Here is a 27,189-nt window from a genome sequence, read left to right on the forward strand (position 1 = left end):
TTTAAATTAATTCATCAGTTACAGTTTGAACAAAGATGAGTAGGTTGGATATTTTATGGCAAAAGAGTTCTCGGACCCAAAACAATCCTCTTAGATAACCTCAGCTTTTCCCGAGACCCAGAGTTTGTGTACGAGCTCAGTCCTCGGATTTAAAACCTCAAAATGTGTGCTGGAATGGAAAGAGCAGAAGTAACAGAACAGACAGTATTTATGTGTATCGAAACACTGCAACAGCTGTAAAAAAATAAAACTCTTTCACTGAAGTATTGCTCAGACAAAGGAACAGTAAATATTGGGGGAATATTCTAGACAGTGCTATAAACACTAGCAAAAACAACCTAGAAAGTCAATCTCTTCGAGCCTCCCATCAAGGAAGTGACCCATCACACTCAACTGAGCCTTCAAAGATGAAGCGAGGTTCAAGCGAGGCACAGCAAACGCTCATTTAACATAGTCTGGTGGAACCGCACGTGCTCCGCTGGGACAAGAGAAGAGATCGAGCATGATCTAAACCGCATGGGCCCCGAAAGGGAGCATGAAATACGCACTTCTTTCAAGGGGCTCACCAGGGTGAGGGGAAATTTGGTTTCAAATGATAGGGGTTGGGGGGTACAGCTCCTAATCACAAGCCAACTTCTCTGGCACTCAGTCTAAGACAGGAGACTATTCCAATACTGGAAGAAAAACCGCTGTGTTGAACGTGCTGTTAAGTCATATTGCCTTCCTGGAGTTTTCGAGGGTAATTTTAGCTCTACTCAAAAATCACCTGCAGGAACTGATTTAGCACCTAACTCCCTTTAAAAAGCAACCCCGCTGTGGAGGAAATTCCTATTCACCACTGTATTTTTTCCAACCATTTTACTGAGCAACCATGGGAATATTACTTAATCCATCCGGACCCTCCGTTTCTCATCTGTAAAATGAGGCCAGCGGAGTAAATGATCATTAATTTCCTTTTCTAAATCTAAGACCTCCATGCCTCCAAGTTTTAAAATAAACTTCAACAGATGGATCAGCTTCTTAATGATTCCAGATGATGAAAAACACAGTACTTCGCCACCAGCATTCGATTTAAAAAATTAAAAAATTAATTATTAATTATTAGTTATAAAAGTCTAACTAGAGTAATACTGCTAAGATGATGATGTTGCTGCTTATCTCAGCAGTATTACTCTAGTTAGACTTTTACAACTAATAATTAATTTTTTAAAAGTAGCTTTATTGGTTTCATAGTGTTCCTCCATTCAGGCAAACAAATCACACGATGAACTAGAAAATTCGAAGCTACCTGACAGATGCTAACCTGTGACCTTGCTCAAATCAGCAGTTACATGGGGGCACGTACATATATACAGAGTTCACATTGTCTGTCTCCTTGAAATGGCTCAGGAATGACAGGGTTTGGCAGCTAAGTGAACAGAGGAAAAATGACTGTCACGCAGCCCAAAACTAAAAATTTAACCTCCTCCAGATGTTCGCTGAATTCTTCAGGCTTTCCTTTTTGCATTTAATGTTCTATCCGATCCAAAATACGCCCCAGACGTGCACTTTTAAAAAAATCCATCTTTTTGGATGTTTTAAGAAGGTATATAAATATTTAAAATCCTATTAGTTAGCTTAATGTAAATTTTCACTTGGGAATTTCAAGGTTTTTTTTAGATTAGCCTTACAGTAACATATTTGCTTCTAATATTATTGTTTAGTGCTATAATTATAGTCTCCAGAACAGTGGACTTATTTCTGTAGAGTAAAAAGACGATCCATCATTCTTTGAACCATCAGCAAGTTTATAACACCACTTGTTCATAGATGTGTGATAGTTATGTTGTGAATATAAAGGTGATGTATTTCAAAATGTCAAAAACACTCTAGATATTCTCCAAGCCAAACGACACACAACCTTCAGAAAAATTCCCCTGACTGCTTAGAACAGCAGATGCATATTTTTGCAAACAAGGGAATAAGAAAGAATAAAAAAGAATGAGAGTATAAATCACTAATCACACTGAATTCAGGGAAGAAATTCATTTCTATCTAAACACACAGTGCTTTCCATATTGAAGACAGAAGCCATGGGTAAAGAAAGAGTAAGCAAAAGGCCAATATATTGTATAATAATTGAAAAAAGAGGGGTGCCTGGGTGCCTCGGTCATTAAGCATCTGCCTTTGGCTCAGGTCATGATCCCAGGGTCCTGGGATCGAGCCCCCATCAGGCTCCCTGCTCAGCAGGAAGCCTGCTTCTCCCTCTCCCACTCTCTCTGCTTGTGTTCCCTCTCTCACTATCTCTCTCCAATACGAAAGTATCATTTTTCTGTTATAACTGCCCTAAGTAAAACCTACTCTTGAATGAAATTAACTAATCCGCATGACTAAGGCAGCACAGAGAGCTAGATAAGGTGCTCCGGACACAACATGAACAGGACCCAGCTCTACGGTAACTCAGAGACTGCCAGCATGAGACTAGTTTAAAACAAAGACAAAATAAATGCTGCAAAATGAAAGAGAGAACACCTGAGAGCCCACAACGGAGAAAACCTACTGGAGAAAATGAAGAGAAAATTTCAGGTATACCTGATACCTTTTATCACTATCTACCTTAACAAGAAAAAAAAAAAAAAAAAAAGAATATTCTTTGAGTTGGTACATCAACAAGAATTTGAAGTTGAAATTAAACTTCTCCTGCTTGCTTCCATTTTTTTTTTTAGAACGCAACTTTTGTTGTGTGCGCATGTGTGTTTTGTCGGAAGATCAAACCTCACATACTATAGTGCTGCTGTTTCAGGTAAGTCTCTTTTTCTACCCTCATTGTTTACTCATTCAATACATTGTTGTTTTAAGCCACTAAGTTTTCTCAGAGCTTCTTATGCAATATCTAAAACTGGAATAATCCCTGTCTATTAAAAAAAGTGCAACAATAACAATAATGACTAATATAGGAAAAGGGGTTTAAAACAAGATAGAATTAAATGTTGTCAACAGTAAAAGAGAAGACGGAGAAGGAAGCGATTGTGATAAATTTGTTCAAAGATCCTTGTAGAATTTGAGGTATGTAAAGATACTGATTCATTTTAACCTTTAGCTCAATTATACGTGACAAATATTTTAAGGATAACTGCTAACAGACTAGACCTAGAAAGTTTACCTTTCAAACAGACAGACTGACTAGATGATAAGGAGTAAAGAAAACTCAGTGGAAGGCTCATAATCAGGTAAAAAAAAAAAAACTATGAAAAAGCATAAAATACAGAAAACAAGATAGGATGTGAAAATAAATCCAAATATATTTAAAAATAACAATAAATGTTAAAACACTAAATACATCAATTTTAATTGACAGTCACTCCGTTCGGATTAAAAATCATAAAGCCACAGATGATTTACAGAGATATACCTGAAGCGTGCCAAAGAATGGCTGAAAAGAAATCAGTGGGAAAGATGCATCGAACAAAAACAAATCAAAGGAAAGTTGACATAGTAACTGATAATAGACAAACAGACTTTAAGAGAGATATCAGGATAAAAAGATGACAATATAGATGTATTTTCTTCATTGATATGCCCATTAGTCCTTAGAAAAGCATGAAAAGCCAATTATAACAAATATTATAAAAACAGTATGTGTGATAAGCCATTATTTGTGAGTTAGTAATGGGTTTTATCAGAATGAAGAATTTTTTTTTTCTTTTGAGAGAGAGAGAGAGAGTAGGGTGGGGAGGGGAAAGAGAGAGAGGCTCCATGTTCAGGGCAAAGCCAACAAAAGGCTCGATCTCACAACCCTGAGATCACGACCGGAGCCAAAAATCAAGAATCGGACAGTTAACTGACTGACCCTCCAGGCGCCTGTGGATTGAATTCTAAACATCATGCTAATGTTGTCTTAACTCTATCAAAAAATATTTACAATCATTCCACAGTTACGAATTTCGGGACCTATATAAGCATCCTTTAAGGAAAAGCGACATAATTTGGGGGGGGGGGGTCTTAGATAACACTCACACAGAATAACCAGATAAAAAACAAAAACCATCTCACCATCACAGTGTACAGACAGAAGAATGCCTATTTCAAGTATGGTTTTCTACCTGTACGTCAGGGGACAAAATATACTAAAGCTTCCTTGGATACACTAAACCATCCATCGTTTTAAAGCCTACCGAATGTCCAGGGAACTCTTCCACAACCGGTTTAAATACACGGACGTCTCTGTGAACTAGATCTTTAACGTGCATATGAGAAGAGAGATCCGTGATGGTCTGCGATGCCAGCAAATGCTGTGAACTCAGGTTCTAACCCCACAGGGCAACCAGAGTGTCCGGTACTGTCCTTGGTCCTGCTCTGGGTGTGTCTTCTCATTCAGTCTCCTAAACCCACTGTAAAGTCTATACGAAAGTATGACACTTTTCAATACTCAACATCTATCCTTGCAGTGACCGTGCAAGGATGTCTTGGGCTTTGAAACAGACCAGAGGACCGCACACGTTGTTAGCAAGACGCATCTACTACGGTAGAGACATCAGCTGCTTCCTTAAAGAGCCAAGGTTTTCTCCCCATTGCCCAGTCTCTGTGCAGTTAGGCAGATCATGGCAGTAATGCTGAATGGAGTCCCTGAGAAGTGAGATGTGTTGCTTTGGGGCCAAAGCATTTAAGAGCCGATGCAGAGTCTCCAGTGCTCTCTTCCCTTAACACCTGCCCAGTGAGGCCTTCTGTTACAGACAGTGCAATGACACGATGCAGCCCTTAATAATCTGATATGGCAAAAATCAGGAGAATGGTCAGCCTGCATGTCTAACCCACAGTACAAAGCCAGCCCCCGTCAATCCATGTTGGACACAAAGTATTAGAAAGAAATAATCTTTTGTTCTGCTAAGGCACCAAGGATTCAGAGTTGGCTCACTTGTACAGCATAATCTGACTAAAGCTAATACAACGAGGTAACAAATAGCAATTTAGAGTTAAGTTGTTCCAAAAAGCATTTCATGTTCAAAGCTCTTATTCTCTAAAAGCATTTCCTAAAATTTAAAGACATGACCTGAAACAACTTTTCTTTGGCAGTAATCATGTAAAAATACCAAAAGAGCTTACAGTCACTCTTTACTACATTTGATAGCTATTCTGGAAACTAAATACTTAATACATAAATTCTTTGTTCCATTTGATTGAATTTGGGATTAAACTGCAGCTTTCCCATCACCTTGAAAAGCATATTGGTTCAGAACCTACATAATACTCAAAAGACTGTATTATTTAGCATCAAAATTTGAAGTGCTTTATATAATTTCTAGAACTCTGACTCAGAGGATTGGCTTTGGGTTTTTATAAGCAGAAGCAGTCTGGTGTGTCCCTTTAATATGGACATCCCTTCTCGTGGACTCATCCAGGAGGTAAGGTTGTGCTGTAGCTTCAGGCTACCAGGAAAACGATTTTATTATTATTTACAGTAGCCAAAATAATGATGATAGTTTACAATCAGCAGGACCTTATAATAAGCCCAGGTACCTTCTCAAGAGCTTTGTACATGTATTATCTTCTTTCTCATGACACTGGTACTTTTCTGGTCTGTTTTGGTTTTTTACAGATGAGGAAACTGAGGTTTGAAAAGGTGACATAAGGGGCGCCTGGGTGGCTCAGTGGGTTAAAGTCTCTGCCTTCGGCTCAGGTCATGATCCCAGGGTCTTGGGATCGAGCCCCGCATTGGGCTCTCTGCTCAACAGGGAACCTGCTTCCTCCTCTCTCTCTGCCTACTGTGATCTCTGTCTGTCAAATAAATAAATAAATAAATAAATCTTTAAAAAAATAAATAAAAAGGTGACATAATTCAGAAAGGGCTTCTGTCATGCATAGGGCATGCACAGGGCAGCTCCGCGGCTCTTCGTGCAGAATTGACATCAAAGAGATTACGTCATCCTCTCAAGCCATTAAGTGTATGGGAATTTACTAGTCTGTCTGATTGTAGAGCCTGTGTTCTTAACCTTGGATCATGGTAGAAAGAATTACTTTGTATGTATGGAGGAAAGAGTTGTAAGGTATGGTGGAAACACCCTTCCCAGGCCTTCATGCTTAAAACAGATAACCAGATTCTCTCTCTCCCTCCCTCCCTTTCTTTCTTTCTACCAGATGGTTTAAAGAAAAATATTCACGGTACAGGTGATAGCCCCATATTGCAAAAGTCAAGAAGGTGCTGAGTAAACAACTGAAGGCTGGAAAACACAGGACTGCGTTTTCAATACATGGGGGAGAAACAAAGACTAGACCCAAGACACTCAAGGCCCAGCCTTCGCTGCCTCCCACTGGCCGTACGGCATCCTACGCTGGACCTTAATTCTTTATGCATTAAACATTGATTTAAACTCTGGGATCTTAAAGCTCTGAAAAACACAATCCCAAGGCCTTGGTTAACTATTATGATCCTACCTTTATTTTACCACCCAAATGCAAAGAAACATGAAAAACATAATACGACCTGAACCACAATATTTTTAAAGACAGAGTCAAATATGGTTGTTCTGCCGCTCATCTTTGTATATGGTATAATCAACACGCAGACCCTGAGAGATATACTCAAAGGGCAGTCCCTAGAAATGCTGGCGAACTATGTGTTCCTGGTCTATGGCAAGATGAGCTTGAGCCAGAATGTGAAACAGCTGCCTCGATAAGCCCATTCCTTAACTTAATTTTTTAATAGCAAGATTTTCTCAGTGAAGGATGCATGACATTGATTTACGTTCTGGAGGAAGCTTCTTATCTAGTCCTAGATCAACCGTAGGCCAGCACTTTGAGTAGCCCTGGGGTACAGAGCGACAGAAACTTCTAGTTCTCATAATGGGCATTTTCCTAGCTCCCTTCAGGTACTTGAAGTTGCCTGAAATTGAGAAATGGCAAAGTAAGCCTTCTGAAGTGTTTTTCTTTTGAATGGCCAGAAAGCAAAGCACGAGACCAAAGGTTAGGGGGAATTAGACAGCGAGCCTGAAACAAATGCACTCTGTTCTGCTTTAAACAGGGACCATGCGGCTCTTCGGGGAAAGCTGTTCGTGCTGGGTCCCCTCAGTGCTTTCGCACATTTAAGCGTCCGGCTCTTTCTACCCAGCCAGCTTGGAAGGAAGCAAAGCACAGCAGTGTTACTCTCCTCAGGGCTCACTTCTCATCACAGAGACTGACGGTAAGTTATAAATCTAGTGATTTTTGAAAACCATTTGCAAGACACTCATTGTTGTAATCTGGAGATTCCGAGCTATAGCTACATTGTAATCATCTCTGGGAATCTCAGGGTGTGTATGAGACTTTCTAGAGAGAAAATATAATTAGCACCTGTTTTAGGAATTATGTTCACACCCAAATTTACCACAAATGGCGCTCTGATATTTTCAACTTTTTTTTCTTTGTATTCTCAATAGGACGTATATATCGCTTACAACGCCTGGACAACAATTTATTTTTCTGACCCAGGAGTATATATTTTCTCTCCAGATTAGCCGAACGTCATCTGGACTGACATGTACAATGCAGAACCTTATGAACAATTAGCCAAACACAAGCAGAACTCCCCCTTCTCGAGAGTAAGAAAATGTAAGCCAAAAGAAACACAATCAAAGTGCAGAGCGTGCCAGTTAGCCACACCTCGCTGGCCAGACGTTCCACCCAAACCCTTTCCCTTTGGGATTGATCTCTATAGAGACCATCAATCTGTTCCACAAATAAAATGAGGCGTTGCTAGGAAACCGTCCGGCTTCTCAGGACTCCGCTTTAGTGGGGCGGCTGGTCCCCCAGGCGTCTGAGGCCACCCCTGACACGTGGCTGCTGCGGGCACACCTGCATTCTCAGCGCGCCCGTGTCACAGAGCGCCGGAGAGAATGTGCTTCTGGTCAGCCACAACGGCCTTAAATTGGTGACATCATTTGTATCCAAAATTCTTTTCTCCATCCTGGCCTTGCAGTTCCTCTTTTCCTCCGGGTTCCTCCCAATGTATCCCCTGGCCACCTTCCCTAATAGTGCCCCCGAGCGGTTCAAGTCACTTAATTACTCGTTCCGCAGGTGACTCCTGTCACAGGACTGGTCCTACTAAACTTTGGAAAATTTCCACATGGCTTGGAGTTAGATTTTCAAAATTTTTGCATCAGATTTTTGTTACTTTAAAAGAAAAAAAAATGACCTAATGGGTCTTCACTCTGCTCGAGCAGATTTGGGCACATTCCCTAAAGTCGTAAGTCCTGAGGCAGCCCACACTCCCTGTCCTGCTCACACAAGTGGTCCGCACCCCTCCTTTTCCCTCAGGTGTCCTCACACCACCTAGCTGCTTGGTTAGGACTAAGTGCAGGTCCAAGGGAGCCTCACGGTGGGGACGTAAGCAGAGGGGAAGATTGTTTTCACACACGGCAAGAACTCGGGGGTGCCAGTCCGCGCTCATCCTAACTTCTGCTCTGTCACTCTTAGCTGCGGTCTCGGTTGAGGTCTAACGGCTGCTCCACAGACGCAACAGTTCAAAGTATCGCATCCTGTCACCGCAGCCTCCAATGATGACAGGAGACCCTGGCTTCTCACGGGAAAAGGAAGTTCCCCCAAAGTCTTTCCCTGACATCTCACTGGCCGGAGCTGCCTCACAGCCCACTCGCTGGATTACCATGTAAGTTTAGAACTTTCCTGAGTCTGGGGAGGGCCTACCTGCCCTGAGAGCAATGGCTTGCTGCTGAGCCCTGACCCTGTAAGGAAGAAGGATCAGGACACAGCTGTCAGTGAAAACCCACAAAATGCCACCTATGCCTCTCCACATGGGAGAGCAAAGTCCCCCCAGAAGTGAGGCTCCCTCTAACCTAGAGGTCAGAATAGCCCATTGTAGCCCCAGGAGCCGTGGCTGCCTCTCCCTGAGGCCGAGTCTCTGTTCACTCACTGTGAGGTTCCAGATAAGCCAGGCTTCCTCTGAAACACAGCTGTAGCCTTCGGCTATAGGAATGTGCCACACATAATGTCTTAGATGCTGGGACATGTGTCTTTCAGAGTCATTTGTTGCAGAGACCTGTGGAAACCACCAGCAGGCCCTAGAGCCCCAAGCACGGGGTATTGTCCTGCAGGTGCTAATTTGTGCTCACCACAGTCCCTCGAGAGGTCTGAGGGCGCCAGTTCTCTCGGCCCTGCCAGGGATCTAAAACTACCAGAAAATACACTAAGAAGAACTAACAAACCCATGGAACTGAAACCACCATTTACTATTCACTCAGAATTCTCGGGAAATGGTGAGATGGGAAAATTAAGTGAAATTTCTGACTGCCTCCAGGAAAGCAAAAGCATGGAAGAAACTTCTGCTTCAGGTCCTAGGGCCATGACTAGTTCCAGACTAGCCTTCCTGATGGAAACAGCTGTAAAACTGGGAGGCGGTGGTTTTCAGACATTGCACAACAGGTGGCTTAAGATGAAAACCCCAGAGAGAAAAGAATCTGATGAGGGACCCTATGACCACCCAGGTCTCAGCCGGGGGACAACTTCCTGAGTCCACGGAAGCTCCGACAAGCTGAGGATGCAGAGATCAGAGTTTGGATCCACAGGCGGGGGACGGGGAAGGAAAGAGTGAGGGAGGGGTGAAGGCCAGAAGCGCACACACGGATGCCCCATAAGCCTTACGCTAATGTCTAGATGGCGCGTGTGCAGAGAAACAGGACCAAGGCCTTGTAGAGAGCAGCCGCTAAAGGGGCTGAGGGTGTCGAAGCTCCTGGAGGTCCAGCCGTGCCAGAGAACACTGGAGTCAAGACCCAGCCAGAGAGAAGACCCCTGCTCGACAGCCCAGGAACCTGTTCAGACATCAGAATCTGACACTACTACTTGGGAAGAAGTACAAAGGCCACCAAGACCTACCATAGATCTAGCCTAACCAAGCCCGAAACCAAGCCCTAACAAAATCCACAGCATAGACCAAACTTGGAGGCTGAATCCCATTAAGTTGGAAGTGCCGGGGAACCACACTGGGCTTCCCACCAACCCATCCTCACGAAGGGGAAAACTATATTACTCATATACCCTAGTGGGATAAAAGTTAACATTAAAATAAAAATTGTTCTACAGAACTCATGATTTCCACAACGTAGAATTCTCAACAGCCAGTGTAAATCTTTGCTGGATATGCAAAGAAATAGGAAAATGGGATCCATGGTCAAAAGTAAAACAGGTAATAAAAACTGCCCAGATACTGGATTTTGCAAAGAACTTAAAGCAGATACATTTGATTCAATTAAAATAACTGAATGAAAATACGGTCTGAATGAGGTAACATGTAGGGAATCTCATAAGAAAAATACACAAAAAAAGAGAAAGAAATGGAAATCCTATAAATGTAAAGTCAGTCACTGAAATTTTAAAATTCATTGGATGGGACTGACAAGGGAATGAGGATGAAAATATTAAAAGTTAGTAAACCTGAAGATAGGAAATATTTTAAAAATCATGTTAAAATGAAAGCAGTTTTGTGAAATCTAAAAAGTTGAAGTTACATAAAACGAAAAGAATCACTTCCAAAGTCCCATCAGCATTGTAAGATTTTTTTGTGAAATAGTAGATATAAGAAATAAAAATACAATTTTAAAATCCTACCATCCCCATCTTGAAAATATATTTAGACACACCCGGATAAAAATGCTGGACTCTTAAGACCTTTTCCCCCTTTTTTCATTGTCATAAGAAGAAACAGAAAAATTAAAATTCTTGAATTTTTTTTGCCATTTTAGATTTCTTGTTATCAGCATGATTAATTGAGTTACTTACATTAGTAAACACAGATCAATTTTATTTTAGTCAACATAAAATTCTTTGTTACTGAAAAACATGGATTTTAGTGGGTTGAACATTTTGACACACTGTCAACAAGGCTGTTACTCTGCCTTAAATCGGAGTTTGTCAAGACTGGTGCTATCAGGCCGTTGTGGGAGGCGGACCTGTGAGCTGCGGGGTGTGGAGCGGTAACCCTGGTCTCCCATTCCCGAACCTACTGTGAAACCAAAGATGTCTCCAGACATTACCAAGCGTCCTGTAGGGGGTAAAGTTGCCCCTGAATGAGAAGAACCTGCCATAAACAAATAGGTCTTTTAATGCCCCCCCCACAACTTACTCCCAAAAAAAAGAAAGAAAGAAAACAACAACAAAGATGCTTAGTTTATCATTTACAGTGCAAACATGCCTTTCTGTTACAATACTTGAGGTTAAATTTTGAAAGGCATTCCCTTCACTGAGTGAAAAACTTCCCCAACTCTGGGGAATGTTAGATTTTTATTATCAGGTTTAATTTAGATTTTCTTTAAGCCCAGGCAGTAGGGTTTGGATTTTTGCTTTCAGTAAAGCAAATTTTATATTTCCTGGCATGTGCCATTCATCATTCGCTCACCTATGCCCAGCAAATGCAAATTAGCTAAACACAGCTGGGATATTTTTATTAAAATAAATAGCAACCTATTCCTAAGTCATTTGTTAGGAAAATATGACACCTTCTTTACTTAACTGATCGAGGACACAGCAGGAATTTTGAAATAAGATATCACAGACTGCAAGTTGTTCTTCATGAAACTCAACCTTTAGAAACTACAGAAGAGGGCAGCCCGCTCGGTCCCCTCCCCTTTCAGGAGCTTTATACTATCACTTCACTATCGCTCAATAAACCTTGCTTTGCTGCCAAAAAAAAAGAAAGAAAGAAAAGGAAGAAACTACAGGACATTTTTTCACATCAGTTATCTAAATCTGGACATCTTTTTCATCAGTTTAAAAATATTAGTAAAAGTTAATATCCAATTCTTGTTTTACGGGACTACTGATCAAGGGTAATGTGAAGCTTTAAAAAGAAAATATAAAATCTGCAGGTCCTGGCGTTTAATCAGGGTAGAAATATAACCACAAAATTCACAGTGGCAAAGCTATTTATTACTGTTGATTCTCTCCTCTCTAAAGAAGAAAAAAAGTCCCAGAATCTTACGGGGTTTATTTGTGTGGTGTGTTCCCCATCCCGCATCCCCCAGCAAAACTACACAACAGTGTTACATCACAGTAAAACTGTCTGCGCTAAGTTGCATGCAGGCCCGTCACGTCACTCACCTATATGATAGAGTCCGATCCAGTCACTGGGGTCCACCTCCTCCTTAATGTCCCAGAAGATAATGAGGTTCTGGGCTTGCCCCAGCGTGTACTCGTACATGCTGGCAGTCAGGCTGGAGCGGCTCTCGGAAGTCACCAGGTCCGTGTCGCTGTTCGCCCGCTGGAGGGTCATGTTCTCTGGCATGGAGCTCTGGGCGGCCAGGCTCTGGAGGTTCTCGGGGCTCAGTGTGTACCGCATCTGGGGATTTCGACGCCGCACAAAAAGCAGGTGCTCCCGGGCCGAGCTAGCCATCCCGTCTGCGCCTCGGAGGTTAGCTTCCTACAAAGCTGCGAGAGACACAAGCACAGGGCATTAGTGTTACAAGGCAAGGAAATAGGTTTAAGCTTCCTAGACAGAAAGCCCTAAAGAGTGTTTATTAAAGCCCGACCACGCAATAATCCTCTGCTGTCAAAATAAAACCTATTACTGTACTGTCAGTGGATGATGTCAGAAACGGCTCCTCCAGACGAAGGTCACTTGAAGGCCACGGCCATCACACACCTGCCGCCCCTGACTTCACGGAGCACGGAAGGGGATTCCCCACTAGCCCTTTCAGGTCTATCCTTTCCCGAACACCCCACCTGCAGAAACGGTCCTGTTTTCTTTCACCCCTACACGCACTTGTTTCCTGTTGAAATCAGATTTTAAAAAGCAAGACAGAAAATGTTGACACGGTTGAAATATACCATTGAGCAAAGGATAACTTGCTCAATTTCCTTCTCACAGGAATGTAACCCATTCGAGTCTCTTTTACGAACCTGCTCAAACGTCACCGCCTCTCTTAGACACAGCGGCCATCGTCTACCACGGCAACACCCCAGCCTTCCCCATCCCTCCCCTCTCCCTGTGTTTCTCTCTAACAGCAACTGTTACGATCTGATGTGCCACACAGCACCATGTGCTTATAGACTTAGTTACTGCGTCCTCGCCCCAGCAAGAATGTCGGCTTGGGGAAAAGACAGTCAGTCTCCTCAGTAAACGGAGCTGGGCAGACCGGACAGCCACATGCAAAAGAATGAAACTGGACCCTTATCTTATAAAATACAAAAAAAAAATCCAAATTCAAAATGGATTAAAGATTTGAATATAGACCCTGAAACCACAAAACTCCTAGAAGAAAACATAGGCCAGTAAGTATCTTGACATCAATCTTGGCAATAATTGTTTGGATCCGACACCGAAAGCAAAGGCCAAAAAAGCAAAAATAAACAAGTGGGACTACATCACACTAAAACGTCTCTGGACAGCGAAAGGAACTATTGGCCTCGAAGCTATCCCATGAAGCAGGAAGAGCGCCCTGGTAGAGCATGCGAGTAGCGACAGGGGAGATGAAGTGGAGAAAAGAAGGAGGTTGTTCGTATCTCCGTTTAACAAGCTTTCACACAGCACTGACTCTTCCAAGTGATCTGGAAATCTTGTGTTTCTAAGTCAGTAGCCGCACATGCTTAAACTTTACCCTGTCTCAGTACGTTCATCTGTTAAATGGAGGTGATTTTAAAGGACCGCCCAAGATTGTTGTAAGGAATAGAAAAGTCCTAAGTGAAAGTATTCAGCAAACAGCAATGACTATTATCTTAATAATAATGTAATTGCTGAATTAATTAATGCACTACTTATTCTGGGGTAGCTCCAAGGACTGGAAGACAGTTAACCGAAGTCAAATGCTACAGAGAGACCTACTTTTACACATGAAAAATCACTGTGAGTTCTGCCTTGTGCCAATGACCCTGTAATTGGGAAAGAAGGAGAAAGCAGGGCATCCTTCCCCTGCCTCCCTATTCAACATGGCTTCTGGTTCCCAGAAGCCAGAAATCAGCTACACGAGGAAACACAGCTCTCTAAGTTACAGCTTCGGAACTCAACCATGTCTCTTAAATAACTGTTTCTACATTTAAAAAATTAATTCCGATTTCCAAACAATTCACTTGGGAAAGAACTTCTAAAGTTGAGGACCTACAAGCCAGGAACTGCACAAAGTGAGAGGGGAGATTAGAGAGAGAAGAAATTAGAAGACCCTCGGGCACAGAATATGAAGCAAGTCTGTTGAAACCTCACTGAGAACGATGAGCAGGGAGCCATTCCAGGATCTCGAGCAGAAGAGTCAAAATATGAAATATAAGTATGAGAAACCATCTGAGAGCCTCTGCAGAGCTAGGAGAGAAACAGCAGTGGGGAAACCAGTTAAAAGCCGATTAGTTAAGGCGTCCGGCCCTGAGAGCTGAGAAATGGATGTCAGTAACACAGAAAGGAAATAAATCAGCTGGGAATATTTCAAAGAAAGAGCCCAAAGACTTGGCAACAGAATGAATACAGGGGATAAAAGGAGGGAGAAATTAGGACTAAATTCTGGATTTTCAGTCTAAGGGACAACAGAATCCCAGAAACACTGGCGGAGCTGAGAAAATCAATACCATCTTGGGTGGGTTTGAAGTAAACGCAACACATCCAAGTAACTGTCCCGAGGACACTTGCAAGGGTGGGCCAGGTTTCTGGTTATGAGGTCAGCAGTGAAATAAATATTCAAATGCAAGTTTCTGCTTAATAAAAGGCTTATTATTTATTAATTAAAATCAACTATGCCAGTTCATCCAGAAAAGGCTTATTCATTCGGGGTTTCAAAGCCTCATTTGGGGGCGCCTGGGAGGCTCAGTCAGTGAAGAATTCAGCTCTGTTTCAGCTCAGGTCATGATCTCAGGGTCTTGAGCCCATGTCTGACTCCATGCTCACGTGCAGCCTGCTTAAGAGTCTCCCTCTCCCTTCGCCCTCCACCCTGCCTTCTGCTCACACTCCTCTCTCTCTCTCTGTAAAAAATTAAATCAAATTAAATTAAAACTTTAAAAGCTTCAGATATTTTACTCTACATAATTCAGATCGAAGTAGAAGAAATAAAATCAGAAATGAGAATGCTTAGATTACAATGAGGGACAACAGTCCAAGCCCGTATCGGAAAACTTCGATTTTCCCCTCTAGGAAAAGCGACATGTATTTCAGAGTTCATGCTTCCACAGTAAATAAGATCAAACACGATGCAAAAGTTAATTCTCAAAGTTGCATGAAAATGAAAAAAATCAAACTATTCTAAGTGTTATAGATAAAATTTTACTTTATAATTTTACTTTAGTCAATGCAGTATTCCACGTGGGAAAATTAGCCACTGAAATGACAGAGAACGGCTGCTTTACCCTTCCTCCTCCTGAAATCGAAGAATTCTTCATTTGCTTCTTGGTTTTATACCTGTGTTTTATATCATAAGAAAGACTAATTTTCAGGGCGCCTGGGTGGCTCAGTGGGTTAAAGCCTCTGCCTTCGGCTCAGGTCATGATCTCAGGGTCCTGGGATCGAGCCCCGCATCGGGCTCTCTGCTCAGCGGGGAGCCTGCTTCTCCTCTCTCTCTGCCTGCCTCTCTGCCTACTTGTGATCTCTGTCTGTCACATAAATTAAAAAAAAAAAAAAAAAAGAACAAAGACTAATTTTCTTCAGAAAATTATCCATGCTCTTCTGAAAAGCTTTAGAAGGTAAAGCTGATGGTAAGGGAAACTGATTAGGACCCCCCATATTTGTTAACCAGAAACCTGGTCCTTTCAATTTCCTTAGACAATCCATCCCGTGTCCCATTCCGAAGGACACATTGTAACCTAATGTCGCACTCCTTAAACCCCCTCCCCCTTCTATTGTGATTAGGTCCGCACTATGCGGCTCTCTCAGATAACAGACATCTGTTTCTACAACAACTAAACACAAAATTGCTCTTCTTCCAGAGGTCAAGAGGGATGCAATTACCAAGCAAATTGCAAAACACCTTACTATACAACTTCAGTTCCAAAAGCAGCAGATTTGCGTAGAAGATACACAGACAGTAGCAGGTGACAAATATACTAAGCAAGTGTTTTCATGTAAACTCTTTTTGCTCAAGAATCTGGAGGTGAATGTCAATTGACTAGCTCTCACCTGAAGGGCAAGAACTGACAACATTCCTCGTCAAAAGACTTCTACAAACTAGAAATTTTACGAACTAGGATTTTAACTTCTTAGACTGGACACTGACAAGCAAAATCAATAATAACAACTAACATCCTTATTTAACCTTTCAAATTAAAAAATATATATACCACACAACCCCCCCCCCCCACACACACACGCACACCTCTGCTCAACCATACTATGCTTCAAACTCCATGTGTGTTTTACTACATAAATAAGGAAAACAAGGCGGGGGCGGGGACCGGGGGGGGGACTATGTCAAGAGACAGGAAGGAAAACATAATTAGCCTCCAATAAGCAGAGATGTGAGAAATCTAGGAAGAAATGAGAGACCATCAGACCCCCAAAGCTAGCTGACACATGAGATGAAGAAAGCTATCACCAAAATCTCAAATGAAGATGACTCCCCAGTGGCTTTCCGCCATATCTGCCCTTACAAGAAAGCAATCATAGTCATTACTCAGTGTTTCACACGTAACCATAATCCCAATGCTCAGCTTCCTCAGCAAAAATGTTCTAGCAGAATGATTAATACCAGAAAATCCCTGCTCTATGACTTGCCAGTAAATGCGCCCAGGATACCACGGCATCTTACAGAGAGCCCAAGATGACTGAAACTGCCCCTCCCTTCCTCTTCCTCTCAGACGGAGAAGTATCAGAAAATTCGATTTACCCTCCAGGCTGCTGCTCTTTAAGAAAAGCCTCACCTTCTTCTCAGTTCATCAAGTAATATGTCAGGATCCACAACACAAAGACAGTCCACTTGTCAGTTTGGAAAAGGAATGTACACAAATGGGGAGAAATAATTTTAAGTTCCAAAAGCTTTTTTTTTTTTTTAAGATTTATTTATTTGACAGACAGAGATCACAAGTAGGCAGAGAGGCAGGCAGAGAGAGAGAGAGAGAGAGAGGGAAGCAGGCACCCTGCTGAGCAGAGAGCCTGATGCAGGACTCGATCCCAGGACCCTGGGATCATGACCTGAGCCAAAGGGAGAGGCTTTAACCCATTGAGCCACCCAGGTGCCCCAAAAGCTTTTCATTTTAAAGACTGAGTCCAATAGCACTTGCAAGAGGTTGTTTTAGCCTTAAATTACTAAATATACAGCTAGATAAATAAATAAGATAAAGTAATTCATATTTGGCTTCATTCTTTTTAGTTCTTTCAATTCAATAGGTTTTTTTTTCTTTTTATTTTTTTTTATTTACAGCATAACAGTGTTCATTGTTTTGGCATCACACCCAGTGCTCCATGCAGTACATGCCCTCCCTATTACCCACCACCTGGTTCCTCAACCTCCCACCCCCCTGCCCCTTCAAAACCCTCTGGTTGTTTTTCAGAGTCCATAGTCTCTCATGGTTCATCTCCCCTTCCAGTTTCCCTCAACTCCCTCTCCTCTCCATCTCCCCATGTCCTCCATGTTCTTTGTTATGCTCCACAAATAAGTGAGACCATATGATACTTGGCTCTCTCTACTTGACTTATTTCGCTCAGCATAATTTCTTCCAGTCCCGTCCATGTTGCTACAAAAGTTGGGTATTCATCCTTTCTGATGGAGGCATAATACTCCATTGTGTATATGGACCACATCTTCCTTATCCATTCGTCCGTTGAAGGGCATCTTGGTTCTTTCCACAGTTTGGCGACCGTAGCCATTGCTGCAATAAACATTGGGGTACAGATGGCCCTTCTTTTCACTACATCTGTATCTTTGGGGTAAATACCCAGCAGTGCAATTGCAGGGTCATAGGGAAGCTCTATTCTTAATTTCTTCAGGAGTCTCCACACTGTTCTCCAAAGTGGCTGCACTAACTTGCATTCCCACCAACAGTGTAAGAGGGTTCCCCTTTCTCCACATCCTCTCCAACACACGTTGTTTCCTGTCTTGCTAATTTTGGCCATTCTAACTGGTGTCAGGTGGTATCTCAATGTGGTTTTAATTTGAATCTCCCTGATGGCTAGTGATGATGAACATTTTTTCGTGTGTCTGATAGCCATTTGTATGTCTTCGTTGGAGAAGGGTCTGTTCATATCTTCTGCCCATTTTTTGATAGATTATCTGTTTTGTGTGTGTTGAGTTTTTGAAGTTCTTTATAGATCCTGGATATCAACCTTTTGTCTGTACTGTCATTTGCAAATATCTTCTCCCATTCCGTGGGTTGCCTTTTTGTTTTGTTGACCGTTTCCTTTGCTGTGCAGAAGCTTTTGATCTTGATGAAGTCCCAAAAGTTCATTTTTGCTTTTGTTTCCTTGGCCTTTGGAGACATATCTTGAAAGAAGTTGCTGTGTGTGATATCGAAGAGGTTACTGCCTATGTTCTCCTCTAGGATTCTGATGGATTCCTGTCTCACGTTGAGGTCTTTTATCCATTTCGAGTTTATCTTTGTGTACGGTGTAAGAGAATGGTCGAGTTTCATTCTTCTACATATCGCTGTCCAGTTTTCCCAGCACCATTTATTGAAGAGACTGTCTTTTTTCCATTGAATATTTTTTCCTGTTTTGTCGAAGATTATTTCACCATAGAGTTGAGGGTCCATATCTGGGCTCTCCACTCTGTTCCACTGGTCTATGTCTGTTTTTATGCCAGTACCACGCTGTCTTGGTGATCACAGCTTTGTAGTAAAGCTTGAAATCGGGTAACGGGATGCCGCCAGTTTTGTTTTTGTTTTTCAACATTTCCTTAGCAATTCGGGGTCTCTTCTGATTCCATACAAATTTTAGGATTATTTGCTCCAGCTCTTTGAAAAATATTGGTGGAATTTTGATCGGAATGGCATTAAAAGTATAGATTGCTCTAGGCAGTATAGACATTTTAACAATGTTTATTCTTCCAATCCAAGAGCATGGAACGGTCTTCCATCTTTTTGTGTCTTCTTCAATTTCTTTCATGAGTGTTCTGTAGTTCCTCGAGTACAGGTCATTTACCTCTTTGGTTAGGTTTATTCCCAGGTATCTTATGGTTCTTGGTGCTATAGTAAATGGAATCGATTCTCTAATTTCCCTTTCTGTATTTTCATTGTTAGTGTATAAGAAAGCCACTGATTTCTGTACATTGACTTTGTATCCTGCCACGTTACTGAATTGCCGTATGAGTTCTAGTAGTTTGGGGGTGGAGTCTTTGGGGTTTTCCATATAAAGAATCATGTCATATGCGAAGAGAGAGAGTTTGACTTCTTCCTTGCCAATTTGGATACCTTTTATTCCTCTTTGTTGTCTGATTGCCGTTGCTAGAACTTCTAATACTATGTTGAACAAGAGTGGTGAGAGTGGGCATCCTTGTCATGTTCCTGATCTCAACGGGAAGGCTGCAAGCTTTTTCCCATTGAGGAAGATATTTGCTGTGGGTCTTTCATAGATAGATTTTATGAAGTTCAGGAATGTTCCCTCTATCCCTATACTTTGAAGCGTTTTCATCAGGAACGGATGCTGGATTTTGTCAAATGCTTTTTCTGCATCAATTGAGAGGACCATGTGGTTCTTCTCTCTTCTCTTATTGATTTGTTCTATCACATTGATTGATTTGCGAATGTTGAACCAACCTTGCAACCCAGGGATGAATCCCACCTGGTCATGGTGGATAACCTTTTTAATGTGCTGCTGGATCCTGTTTGCTAGGATCGTGTTGAGAATCTTTGCAACCATATTCATCAGTCATATTGGTCTGAAATTCTCCTTTTTGGTAGGGTCTTTGCCTGGTTTGGGGATCAGGGTAATGCTGGCTTCATAAAAAGAGTCTGACAGTTTTCCTTCTGCTTCAATTTTTTGGAATTGAAGCACTGGAGAATCAACAACAAATCAAACCAACTCCACATGCAAGAAGGGAAATAATCAAGATTAGAGCAGAGATCAATGAGGTAGAAACGAGAGATACAGTAGAACGTATCAATGAAACTAGAAGCTGGTTTTTTGAAAGAATCAATAAGATCGATAAACCATTGGCCACACTAATCCAAAAGAAAAGAGAGAAAGCCCAAATTAAAATTATGAATGAAAAGGGAGAGATCACAACTAGGAACATAGAAACTAGGAACAAGGAAATAGAAACAATCATCAGAAATTATTACCAACAGTTATATGCCAATAAGCTAAGCAACCTAGATGAAATGGATGCATTCCTGGAAAGCTACAAACTCCCAAAATTGAACCAGGAAGAAATTGACAACCTGAATAGACCGATATCTAGTAACGAGATTGAAGCAGTGATCAAAAACCTCCCAAAAAACAAGAGCCCAGGACCTGACGGATTCCCTGGGGAATTCTACCAAACTTTCAAAGAAGAAATAACACCAATTCTCCTGAAGCTGTTCCAAAAAATTCAATAGGTTTTTAATTCAATTATGAAACTTTTCTTCACAGGTGTGAATGGATAATTCCCAAAGATAAAGTTAAATAATTAATATTATGTATCTAAAAACACATTTTTAAAAAATGAGATATAATTTTTTATCCATTAAAATGTCAACTCCAAAAACTAACTGTACTCAGGAGTGAAGGTGAAGAGAGACACACACTCCTTCTCGCTCTCCTGAGAGGAGAGCAGGCTGCTAAGCGGGCGGTTCCACACAGCCTGTCGGTGCACTGGGAGAAGAAAAGGCATCTAGACCAAAACTGAAGGCAATTCCCTCAAAAAAAAAAAAGGAAGTGGTTGTTAGAATGTTGGACAAAAATAAAGGAAAAAGAGAAGGGAAACTAACAAAATATCAGCACTCAAATGACAAAACTTTATATATATATATAATGAGAGAAGAAAACAGAAAAGGATCTCAGGTATGGGAGGAACAAAAGCAACAATATTACTCATTTACCTCAAAAGTTGAAGATAAACTGTAATAAACCCCTTCCTGGAATGATATTCATTGGCATAGATATTGATTTTTTAAAACACTGATCAATATTGTTAAAATGCTATTACATTAAGAAGGGTAAACTTCAAGAATCATTTTTAAATGTTCTACCAAATTAGAAAAATGGGAACAAGAGCTTCATGTATTTTCAAGACCTTTTTAAAAATTCCAACTTCTTTTTCAGTAAGTACACATGAAATTCCATGGTCTACCCAACTATTTTTTAAAGAAACAAAAACAAAACTCTTTGCTTTTATTTCAAGCACTCTTATGGTTTGCTTCTCCGTTGACAAATATCAATGGTTTGTGCGGGGGAAGCGGAATCAATTCACTTCAAAGTCATTTCTTTTGAAAGATATTAAACTTTTACTCCCTGAACATCCCTAGGGCAAAAGATTTTTTTTTTCTTTTGCATGGAACACATGCCAAAACATTATCTTCAGCTACTAGAGCTGTAAATAATTACCAACTGTCGGTCAACGGAATTCAGATATTACAAATTCTACCTGACTTGCGGGGGTCAGAACACATGTGCACAGGGCAGTCTTCCTGGGATGCAAACCACAAAACCTGAGCTCCCAGTTACAGACTGTCAAAAGCTGCTAGAAAAGACAACCACTGTACTGAGATACAATTGTTTATTCCATAAAACACCCAGAGGTCGTAACTGTGAACACTAGGAATAGCAGCCGCATGTACCCTGTACCCCATAGAACACATTGTCGAAGCCTTCATGCTTCTCTCCATTCCTGCTTCCACAGCGAGACTAAGCCAAGGTCCCGTCAGATCCCACCCAGACGGTCACTGTTCAGTGCGCCCTCTGACTCCAGTGTTTTCTCCCGACCCACCCGCTCTCTCCCTGCACCATTTCTTCAGGGACCAAAGGCGCAGGGGTGCAACCAAGTGTAGGCAGGGTGAGCGGGACGGGCCTCTCACAGGGAGCGACATTTAAGCTGAGGAAGATGAAACCGGAAGTTAGGCCTTTGCGAAGTCAAGGTGACGGGTGAGGGAGGCATGAATTTGGGCCGAGGCTCTGAGGGTCAAAGTGGAGGGGGGAGGGTGGATTTTTGAGTGGATTTCTTTACACTTCCTGAAAGAAACTATTAAAAACTTCCATCTGGGACTTACTCCAAGGCAAGCTCGTCTATGCCGCCATGCGCGGAAGTGCTCAGCAGGCCCCCCACCGTCCCCGCCATGCTCTCCCCCTGCAGCACCCACTCCACCTGCTCTTCCTGAGGAACACCCAGCCAGAAGGCCACACTCCTACCGCTGAATCCCGGGGGCCTTTTTATACCATTCATATCCCTCTTATTCCACAATGCTTCAGAGTCTAATTACGAAGATTCACGTCCTCTCTTGTCAGACGATACACTCTCTGAGGACAACTACTGTTTCTCTCGCACATCATCTCCACAAAAGAGTAAGTGCTCGGGAAATATTTTTGAATGGAGGGAGTTAACTGCCACTAATGAGAAAAGAAGAAGTTGAAAGGACCGAATGGACAGTAGGGGCACATGTTGACTTCTCTTTAGAATGTAGCCAGCCATCAAGGATTTGAGTAAAGGGCCTGCTTTATACTGCAAGGTACAAGGTAAGGTCCTTGCTATAGTAGGGAAAGAAATAAAACCCAACCTACGTGAGGGAAATCGAGAGCAACTGCCTTCTGTAAGGTATAAGTGCGGAAGTCAGCAGGAGTTCCCTGCAGAGAATGATGGGCAGGGGCTGGAGGGTTTAGAAGCCTGATGAGAAAAACTGAGCTGGGCTTTGAAAGATAGGAAGAGGCCATGGAAATATGGCATGAATCCTAAGCTAAAAAAGAATCCAGTTTAAAAAAGGGAAGAAAGGAATTAGCTTCAATGGTTTCAGTCTGATGCAAACCACTATCTCTATCCTCTGAATAAATAATCACGTCCTTTATTGCTCCTAGTCTTGATTTTCTGCTATCTACCTGCAAAGCAGCAGCTGGGATGATTTTTTTTTCAAATATAAGTAGGACTAGTTGCTCTTAACTCAAAACCCTCTAGCGGCCCCCATTTCACTTAAAATAAAAGCCAAAACCCATGTAATGGCCTACAAGGCCCATATGATCTGGTCCTTGGTCCTCTCCGACTTCATGTACCACTATGGCCACCCATGCTCATGCTCACCCTGTACCACTACAGCTCCTAGAAGGCATCAGCCATCCCCTACCACAGGGCCTTTGCATCTGCTATTTCCTTTGCCACAGAAGCTCTTCTCTTCAATATGCACATGGCTCATTTTGCTACCCCTTCACATGTCTACCAAATGCCATACTCTCAGTAGGACCCTCCCTGACCACTCTCTTAAAATTTCAACTGCCTCAACACTACCCTTTTCCTGCTTTATTTTTCTTCCATAGCACTGTCACATTCTAGTATCCAGGATGAGTTATTAGAGCCTCTCTAATGTCTTGTGTCTCTCCACACTAGAATGCGTGCTTCATGAAGAGTTAGAAATGACAGACGGATGTCACCTCTAAGTAGGCAAATGAATTTAGATGGTTTTTCAGGAGAGTACCAAGAACAATGCCCATTCAATTAAATGATCGATTGTTGTTTTTCATTTTACAGGTGAGTCACAACCTGTGGATGCAAGGGATGTACGTGACACAATTTCACTGGCACCGTGAGATGGCTGTGGGCGGAAGCTGCAAACATACAGGTTCATTTCAAAGTCTGAGATTACCAGCCAATGTTTGCCATTATTACTGAGCTTAACAAAAGGCACATTTGAACAGAAAAAGGAAAAAAGGATGGAATCAAACAATAAGTAATGATCATGTTAGAGAGGGGAGTCACATGTAAGTCATAAACACAGACTGCTAAACTGACCTGAGTGTCTATACAAGCAATCTCCAATGCCTACCATGTGTGAGGCCCTTTTCTAGCTCCAAGGAACCATGGATGAAACATGCCCCATTCTCAAGGAACTTAGAGTCTTAAGACTAGGAAAGGAATGGGACACCCAGGTGGCTCAGCTGGTTGAGCATCTGACTCTCGGTTTCAGCTCAGGTCATGATCTCAGGTTCATGAGACAGAGCCCCACACTGAGCTCCCTGCTCAGCAGGGAGTCTGCTTCTCTGTACCCACCCCACATGCCCCCCCCACTCTCTCTCTCCTTATAAATAGAAAAGGAATGAATTTAAAATAACAATTCATAAATCACCCAATTTCTAAGATTCCCAGTGGTTTGGAGAATCATTTGGAAGAACCAAAAAAATTAAACGAACATCAACGTGCAGCATATGGATAAGGAAACAGTTCTGTTCAGTATCACGATCCTGCTTATCGACATCAAGCTTAATCTCAACTCAAGAATTAGGATAAGAAATGTTTGAAACCTTTCCAGGAAGAACTACCTGTATTTTCATAGTACTATCGTTTTCAAATCTCTTTGACAAAAAAGAGATCTTTTTCTGCCTAGGTATTCATTATCCAGCTGCACTCTGTTAAGGAGCTGAGGAAGAAAGCAAAACATATCACCAAACAAGGAACTGCAGACTTCAAGCTTAATCCCCATTCAAACCACTGCTTCCTTGCAGCAACAGTTGATCCCTGCCAGTCACGTCTGTCAGTCATTCACTGAGCCCCAGCCGCTCCAAGAATAAACTGAGGGAGAAGAGAAACTGCATGAACTGGTAAAACATTCAGGAACTCGTAAGAGTCAATGAAAAAGATTTTGAATCACTTTTTGAATCACATGCGAAACCGCGGATGAATAAGGGCCTGGTAGAGTTAGAACAGTTGACAAGCGAAGGAGGAAGAAAATTAGAAGCAATTTGAATGTCACAGGATTAAATATAGGCTGTGGGAGGGTCCACCGAGCCCCGGCACATTTTCCGTAATAAGGCTTTCACGACTGTGGCAAGAAAGACAAACATGACATGGTGCTATTGTACAATTCTCTTGAACAAACTAACTCCTTTCAACTCTTGCAAAATTTCAACACCTTCCTTTGCTCTTTTTTCCTTCTAATAATTGGGCCATATTTGTGATTCTAATCTACACTTTCCTGTATGTAAGGTAAACTGATACCCATAATCTGAACTTTTCCTTGTCCAGGTCAAACCCTTCTCCCCCCCCCCCCCCCCCCGTTTACTATAAAACTTCGCTTCCCGGAGTGCCTGGGAAGTTCAGTGGATTAAGCCTCTGACTTCGGCTCAGGTCATGATCTCCCGGGATCCTGGGATGGAGCCCCACTTCGGGCTCTCTGCTCAGCAGGGGGCCTGCTTCCGCCTCCCCCTCTGCCTGCCTCTCTGCCTACTTGTGATCTCTGTCAAATAAATAAATAAAATCTTTAATTAAAAAAAATACTTTAAAAGGCCTGCTTTCCTGTCACCTCCTGTCTACCCTCTGCCCCACTCTGACCCTCGGGTTATCTCCACAGCTGCCCCGTGAGGGAGCGATTACTTCTAGATCTGATTTCCAGATGAGAGCACCACGTGCGCGGGTGACCCAGCTGAGATCCACATGCCGGTCCTTAAAGCCTGCTTCTCTGCCCGTATATCGCAGCTTCCTGGGGTTTCTAGGCCATATCATGTGGTACCTAGGGTTACCCACAAAACTGGGGGGTGGGGAGACAAAATCCTCTAGGTACAGGGTTTAAAGTCAGTGCCCTAATGCAGGTGCCAAGGAGCCTCTCACCGCCAAAGCAGAGCTTCTGAGTGGCCTAAACTGCCCTGCTTTCCCCCAAGTCTTCTTTCTGGACCTCTCTTTTGGTCCACCTACTATAAGCTTTGCAGGCACAGAAAATCATTACCTATTACTTGTTATGAGCCCCAGATTAATTACACGTCAACTTGATAAGCCCACATTGCTGTTGAGAAGTGGGAATCTCCCTCCTTTAACGCAGTCTCCACGGACTGTGACAACCCTAAAGTGCGGGGGTGACCGAGAACCCAGACAGCAGCTTTGCCAAGGGGAGCCCTTTCAGAGTCGGACTCGGGACAAGTCCCACCCTTTGCCTTTCTCTTCTCACCCACCCATTTCTTTAAAGGACCAAGAAAACATAATTAGAGGGTTCCTTGTTCAAGCACGGGAAAGCCTCAGGTAAGCTGGAAGATGAAACTCTGCCTCCCATACCAGCTCCCGTTCTCAAGGCTCAATTCTATGGATTGGAGGCACCGCAAAGCCAGCGCTGGGCCTCTTCCTCTGAAGACGAAAAAGGAGGGAATTAGTGATTCCAAGTGTGATGCTGCCTAAAGTACCGGCTTCTTTCCCCGCAGAAGCAATGACGCACACACTAATCCTCGGGGTGCCCTGATGGCTCTCCCGCTGTCTTTAGAACCACAGCCTCAAACAAAGCAATTCGCTCTTCTCTATCCCTTTCCCGCTAGTCTGGCCGGACGTCCGGCGTAGTGGCAGACGCCCAGTCATTACTGCACGTAGAACAAACGAGAATATATGATGAAGCGAGGTTTGACGTCTTGTGCAGTGATTTCTAGAAAACAGACAATTCTTACAAAATAATGACAGAACTATTTTAGCTGGCTTGTGCACCAGATAAAGTCACATAAGAAAAACTGCCAATTTCTCTCTAAAGATGCTGAAAAATTTTCATTTGTTTCCATGAGTCAAATTAGTTTAACTTATTAAATTTAAAGAAATTGGATTCCTGCCCCCAAATTCAATATACAAGACGCAGCATTTTAGTTAATAAATTAAAATCTATTCAAAGAAAGGAATCCATTCAGTTTATAAATGAAGTTAAATTCTTATTTTTGCTTAGAATCCTGCATTATTAAATTTAGGAAGATACCACAGCCTTAAATAATCATTTCAAACAAGTGAAAATCTCATTAAAATGAAAATCAATTATCGGTTGTAATTAGGGAAATATCTCAAAACACTATGCACTTATCCATTATCGCTCTCATGCCATTTTTTTAAGTTTATTTATTTATCTATTTAAGTAATCTCTATGCCCAATATGGGGCTAAACTTTTGGCCCTGAGATCAAGAGCTGCATACTTTTCAGACTGAGCCAGCCAAGTGTCCCTGCAATCTTTTTTATTTTTAAAGAAGGATCCCAGAGTAAACCAAAAACCCACTCTTTGTAATAGTAATAAGCCCTTCTGCCCTGATACATGAGTAAACGGGATAAGAGAAGAGATTCTGAATGCAGCATTTTTCTCCTCTTCTTCTCCTTAAAGAGGAAAGTGTTCCCCCGCCCGCCTTCTGGCAGTGTGAGGACTTTGGTGGTCAGCCAGGCTGAGAACCAGAGAGACATTTATAGACTACTCCAGCC

General features: G+C 42.2%; 1 protein-coding gene across 1 annotated transcript in view; it reads right to left on the minus strand.

Moving 5' to 3' along the window:
• HECW2 (HECT, C2 and WW domain containing E3 ubiquitin protein ligase 2) overlaps positions 1-27,189 on the minus strand; it is a 307,281-nt gene that overhangs the window by 201,493 nt on the left and 78,599 nt on the right. Inside the window, 1 exon segment of the mRNA XM_046019114.1 lies at positions 12,061-12,387. Within this exon segment, the coding sequence (XP_045875070.1) occupies positions 12,061-12,352 (292 nt within the window). The 5' untranslated portion in view covers positions 12,353-12,387.

Source organism: Meles meles, chromosome 9 (assembly GCF_922984935.1).
Source record: "Meles meles chromosome 9, mMelMel3.1 paternal haplotype, whole genome shotgun sequence".
Taxonomy (NCBI): domain Eukaryota; kingdom Metazoa; phylum Chordata; class Mammalia; order Carnivora; family Mustelidae; genus Meles; species Meles meles.